A 6,497-nucleotide genomic window follows, 5' to 3' on the forward strand; every position below is an offset into this window, starting at 1 on the left:
GTGTGTGTGTGTGTGTGTGTTTGCAGTGACATAGTTCTCTACCAGGGTGTGTGTGTTTTACACAGAGAGGGGTAAATAAACAGGAAATCCCACAGGGAGACAGAGTCGCACAGAGTTTTCAGTGGACAGTGAGTCCAGTGTCTGCTCTGTTTCCCAGAAAGCATGTCATAGAGCAGGGGTGCATGTGTCTGCCCTGGAAACCCACTCACTGCTGGGCATTCCCTTGCCCTCTCCCTCTCCCTGTGGACCGCCAGCTCTCACGCCATGGGATTTACTCACCCCTGACTCCTCAGAAGCACCGAGTCCAAAAAAATGGGCTCAGATTTTTTTCATACTGTAATAAATAGATTCAGGCCAGTGTTTCCTACAGAATTCAGTCTACTCTTCACTGCATACTAAATATATATGCCGAATATATATTAAAGCTAATTTGCAAATGTGTGTGTTTAATGGCACATTGTCATGTTTGGACACAAATAAATATTGCATAGTATGATAATAATGATAACTTGCAGTAGGCAATTCAGATGTTGGTTTAGTAGTGAAGGATTTGTCAGACTGATTCAATCTTTTTGAACAGGTTATAAATAAAAACAGCTTCTAAGAGTCATTTTTTCATGATTCAGGATACACTGGTCATGCGGTATGTTTTTGACTCATTAAAATGAACTTGCCCATAAGAGTCAGTTGTTCGTGAATCGGAATACAATTGTCAAGCTGTAAGTTTTTGACCCCCTCACTGTAAATGAACTGGTTCATAAGAGTCATTTGTTTGTGAATCAGAATACAGTGGTCATGCAATATATTTTTGATTCACTAAAATGAACCAGCTCATAAGAGTCTTTTTTACATGCACCCTGCAAGTACAACTCAATCAAAAGATGTTTCCTGACAATATTTTCTATTTTATTACTTTCAAAACAAACTGCAAACTTACATTCACAACTCAAAATATAGCTATAGATGAAGCTAAAGATGTGTCTTCAGAACCCTTCACTAGAGGAGAGTCTTTAGAAAGTGGTTCTTTTCATTTTAATGGTTCTTTTCACTCTTTAATGAGTATTCATCTTTTATCAGTGAGCGGAGTTAACAGCACGATGTAATCCGTCTTTTTTCAGATCTCAGGGTAATGATGCTCATATTCTGGATCGCTCACAAGTTTCCCCAGTTGCAGTATAATGGCTGTGTTGAAGGAAGTGCTTAACCTCTCTGTCTCATGACAAGCCCCATCACAAGTCCTTCTCTTATTTACCCCAGTGTTGGCAGCACTCGAGATGTTGCCATGGACAATGCTTGTTATCATTTCACAGTTGTTGTCTTTTGAATGGTGTTTTTCTTCATGACACAAATGCTCATTCACAGCGACATTTTGGCTTCGTTTACACCAAGTCATTTCTTTTTTGTTTCAGTATGCATTCATCCTCTAAAAATTGACTTTTTAGACACACTCTGGAAAAAAGTGTGTGTGTGTGTGTGTGTGTGTGTGAGGGAAATTACTATATGTTCTTTTCATTTTTGTTTTGTAAGTGATATTTGCCTTGATTTTTCTTTATTTTCTTCAGATATTACATGGAACACATACAAACTTTGCAAAAAAATTTGTTTGATGTTGTGGAATTAATGGCACAGCTGTGGGACGGTTGTAAATTTTGAAGAATTTATAATGCACAGTAAATATTCAAAATGGTTCATTATAATATGGCTATTTGCTTAGATTATAATAGGTTCAATCATGTAATAATTTATATTTTTATTATGAATTTTGATAGTTTAAAGGAATAGTTCAACCAAAAATGAAAATCTGCTGAAAATGTACTCACCCTTAGGCCAAGATTTAGATGTGTTTGTTTCTTCATCAAAACAGATTTGGAGAAATTTAGCATCACTTGGTCAACAATGTAGTGAATGGGTGCCGTCAGAATGAGAGTCCAAACAGCTAATAAAACATCACAATAATCCACAAGTAATCCACATGACTCCAGTGCATCAGTTAATGTGTTGTGAAGAGAAAAGCTGTGTGTTTGTAAGAAATAAATCTATAATTAATATGTTTTTAACTTCAAATGAGTCCATTATATTGCATTATATTGAATTCTGAAGAATCAGGAAAGAAACAGATCAACAGATCAAGCACCGTTTAAAGTGAAAACAGTTGTAAATAAATATGTCCGTGGATTTTGATGCGAGAGAACAACAGGAGAAGAACTTTCAAACTGAAGGAAGTGTTATGTGGACTTGCAGGTTTAAAGTTAAAACACCTTAATGATGAATTTCTTTCTTACAAGCACAGCTTTTAATTTCACAAGATGTTAATTGATGGGCTGGAGTCGTGTTGTGAATTTTTCTGATGTTTTTATCAGCTGTTTAAACTCTCATTCTGACGGCACGAATTCACTGCAGAGGATGCAAGTGATGTAATGCTAAATTTCTCCAAATCTGTTTTGATGAAGAAAATCTTGGATGGCCTATAGATGAGTACATTTTCAGCAAAAATTTACTTTGGGCTAAACTATTCCTTTAAGATTGACCCATTACATCACTGTGATAATTTGTCTGCTGTGTTGAGTGCTGTTGTCTTTATGCAGAGTCAGGCTGGTATTTGCTTGTCTTTGAATATCAGAAGCATGTCAACCATGCCAAAACAGGCCACGAAAAATTGCCTGCTCTACCTTAGTAAGCAGAATTAAGCCAATGTAACATGCATGAGTAATCCGCCTCTAGCACTGACTTTTATCTTTAAAGCACCTTCTCTCTCACTCTCTCCTGTTGTTTTATCTTCCCACACAGGCCAGCCAGCTCGGCGTGTACAGGGCTTTTGTGGACAACTATAAGGTTGCCGTGGAAACAGCCGAAAAGTGTTGTCAAGCCAATTCTCAGTTTGCAGAGATTTCAGAGGTCAGTTTTAAGGGCACTTACATTATACTGTCAAAACAAAGCCTGATATCTTTGCCTCCTTGTAAATTTGTGTATTTGTTTACCGTTTTACCTACAGAATCTGAAAGTCAGGAGCGCTAAAAAGGGTAAAGATCAGAATGCCAAGAACTCTCTGGAAAGTAAGTCGTTTTTCCACATTTACTGTCCTTTTACACCACTTAGTATTCTGATCACTCTTTTGCCTTTTTCGTTCTCAGCGCTGCTGTATAAACCAGTGGATCGAGTCACTCGCAGTACCCTCGTCCTCCACGTGAGTAAAACTAAAAGAACATGTACTTGATCATTCATTTTTCTCACGTGAGAATGTTTACAGGTTGGTGGTGTAACAATGCTCATGTTTTATTTGGATGAGCTTGGGCTGTGTTTATTTACACATTCAGTAAATTGAGTGTTTTGCAATATTTGATAAGTCTGTGTGTTTCAGGACCTGTTGAAGCACACCCCATCCAGTCATCCAGATCACCCACTCCTGCAGGATGCCCTCCGCATTTCCCAGAACTTCCTCTCCAGCATTAATGAGGAGATCACGCCCCGCCGTCAGTCTATGACAGTGAAGAAAGGAGAGGTCAGTGCTGCCCAGTGACAGAGCAGACTGTATGTCCATGACCTGACATTTTTCTCTATTATTGTTAATACAATCCTCTATGATGATCATGTTTTTATTTTATTTTAAACAGTTTTGTTAAAAAATAACTATATTTTAACAAAACAGCTACATTAATATTTGAAAAAAAATGTGCGTCCAATCAAAGTTATGTAGTCTAACCAACAGGCAATAAAAAAATATAATAATGAAACAAAACATGATAGTATATGAGGACCCCTGCAGACTCTGATGGCTATGTGTAAGAGTCATTAAAGGGATAGTTCACCCAAAAATGAAAATATGTCATTATTTACTCACCCTCATGTAGTTTCAAGCCTGTAAGACCTTCGTTCATCTTTGGAACACAGATTAAGACATTTTTGATGAACTCTGAGATCACGTCGACTGACACGGAAGAGAAGAAATTGTTGAATAAAGTCGTTCTTTATGTTTTCTTTGTGTAGCTTCATAAAATTAAGGTTGAACCACTGATGTCACTTGGACTATTTTAACAATGTCCTTACTACCTTTCTGGGTCTTGAACATGGTAGTTGCATTGCTGTCAATGCAGGGTTAGAAAGCTCTCGGATTTTATCAAAAATATCTTAATTTGTGTTCTGAAGATAAACAAAGGTCTTACGGGTTTGGAACGACATGAGGGTGAGTAATTAATGACAGAATTTTCATTTTTGGGTGAACTATCCCTATAAGTCTGATAAAATATGATAAATATAAAAAAACATGAAAGATGAACAACTCTGAAGACAAAATGTCATAGTGTCTTTTTATGACAAAGCAAGGTTTGTTCAGGCTTTAAAAAGTTATGTGGTGCGACTCCTCAAAAAATGAATGATATTTATGTATATCATTTATGTAAAGAAAAAAAATATTGTTTACATTGAAAAATATATTTAAAAATCTTTTTGAAAATAATTAAGATGTGTATGAGTTCAAGGGGTCCAGGCCAGAAGAAAAACCCTTGCTGATAAACTCTTGTACTGTAACTCTTAGTAATATTTTAGCGACAAGCGTACAAATATTCATCAGTACGCTCCGATTGCATAACGCTACAAGTGTCCCATCAACAATATAATCATCTCCCGCCTTCCTGTTCCCCTTCCTCCTTTATCAAAAGCTGTTTTTGTGAAATGAGAAGTGTCTCAACACCCTTTCCAGCTTCAGAATGAACACAAACACGTATTCGCACAGTCTCCCGACCCCTCTGAACTGAGTCAGTTGACCTGGCACTAGACTTCCTCGCAGATTACTGGAAAACTGTGTGGGAAGTGGCTCTCTGATTGTAGGCTTGTGGACATGCCAGGCATATTTATTGCAGAAAATACAGAGATACAATTGAAAGATAGCGATCATTTATTATTGGAATGATTAAAGGGATGTCTGACATAAGCTGGGGAACAGTACAGCTCAGCTTAATCATGATTCCAGTAAAGATTTGTACTTAAATGAAGAATTTGTACTTAATTTTTTATTTTTATCACTTTGCAGGAACTGATGATAAAACATCATTATACAATCCTGCAAGAAAGTATTCATCAAAAATACATTTTTTCGACATCAACTGTGGATCTTTGCCAGGCACACGAGACCTAAAATATCTCTTTGTTTCTCTATTGGGATCCAACAAACAATTTTGTATCAAAGGAGTATAAAAGGCCTTTGACTATTTTTTAAGGATCACGAAAGGAGAAATTTTAAAGACTCTGGTGGTCCATTTGCCAATTTTAATGTATGAAAACAGAAGCTTTCAAGTTTAAAGCATCCTAAAAGTATAAATATTCCAATTCTAATATAATGATTTAATGAAAAACATCACCAAAAACACAATATATATCACCAAAAACATAATAATAGAATAATATTGAAAATATATTTCATAGCACATTTAGATTTTCATTTAGAGGTCTGACAATGCCTGTTCAAAAAGAAAATAATTGTACTTCGCTGCATTATCATTTGTCAGGGCATCTTGGTCCATGTCCTGTGTAATTATTGTCATAGAGATGATGGATTTCCAGTTCATGGCCATGTGTTGCTTCTCATCGTAGGCTGTTTTAGCAGATGTCTCTAAATGCGGCCAAAGTCAATACTGCACCCATATATCATGTTGGCCAAATCCTGGTGTACTGTACTTTGGGAGAAAAAAAATGCAAGTTTAGACATAAGGGATAAACACACACACTCTGAAGCCAGGGTCACAGGTCAGAGCCTGTGTTTTGAATGCATCAACACACACACGCAGACATTCAGGCCATGAAAAGAGCAGATGTCTTTCACATATGTCACACACCCTTCAATTAGGAAGATTCGGTCGCTCAAGAGTGCACATGCACACCCAGTTGTAAAGAATGACCTGAGATGGACATCTTTGGGAACATCTTGTACAGAACCTTTTCAATTTGATATTGCTTTGCTATGACAAAATTACGTTTTTTTTAATTAGTGGAATATATTGTTTTTCAGTCCATTTAAGGTTACATTTTTCCTCTAATCTGACTTACAGTAGGTAATTACCATCATATCTGCCATCAATCATCTCACCCAGCACACTTTTTTCATCCTATCTAGCCGCACTTGTCCGAGGTTGAAACCCCCTCAGGCTGCCATCATTATCATGAAAATAGCTGCCGTGACTCACCCACAATAGCAATTTCTTAAGTGTGTCATGCCTCCATCTGAGTGAATGAGTCTGAGCCTCTCATTGGCTGTTTTCCTCCTCACCTACTTTAAATGACCCCATGCCTCAGGCAAAATAGTGACTGCCACTGATTCATGGGGCTGTAAATAATACAACATCGCCCCCTTTTGGTAAACAGTTGAAACTAAGTGTGTTTTTGGTTTCCAAAAATTATGATGGTCCCTTTTCACATTCACAGAGTTCACAGAAGCAGAAGGCGTCAAACTACAACAAATATATATATATATATATATATATATATATATATATTGCATTCCGGTT

General features: G+C 36.9%; 1 protein-coding gene across 1 annotated transcript in view; it reads left to right on the forward strand.

The window, feature by feature from the left end:
• Nucleotides 1-6,497, forward strand: part of LOC107724895 (breakpoint cluster region protein-like) — a 48,959-nt gene that overhangs the window by 29,160 nt on the left and 13,302 nt on the right. The window contains exons 5-8 of the mRNA XM_016533988.1: nt 2,788-2,895; nt 2,993-3,053; nt 3,132-3,184; nt 3,359-3,499. Of these exons, the coding sequence (XP_016389474.1) occupies nt 2,788-2,895; nt 2,993-3,053; nt 3,132-3,184; nt 3,359-3,499 (363 nt within the window). The remainder of the gene's footprint in view (nt 1-2,787; nt 2,896-2,992; nt 3,054-3,131; nt 3,185-3,358; nt 3,500-6,497) is intronic.

This window comes from Sinocyclocheilus rhinocerous, unplaced genomic scaffold (assembly GCF_001515625.1).
Source record: "Sinocyclocheilus rhinocerous isolate Xijiao unplaced genomic scaffold, SAMN03320098_v1.1 scaffold515, whole genome shotgun sequence".
NCBI classification, from domain to species: domain Eukaryota; kingdom Metazoa; phylum Chordata; class Actinopteri; order Cypriniformes; family Cyprinidae; genus Sinocyclocheilus; species Sinocyclocheilus rhinocerous.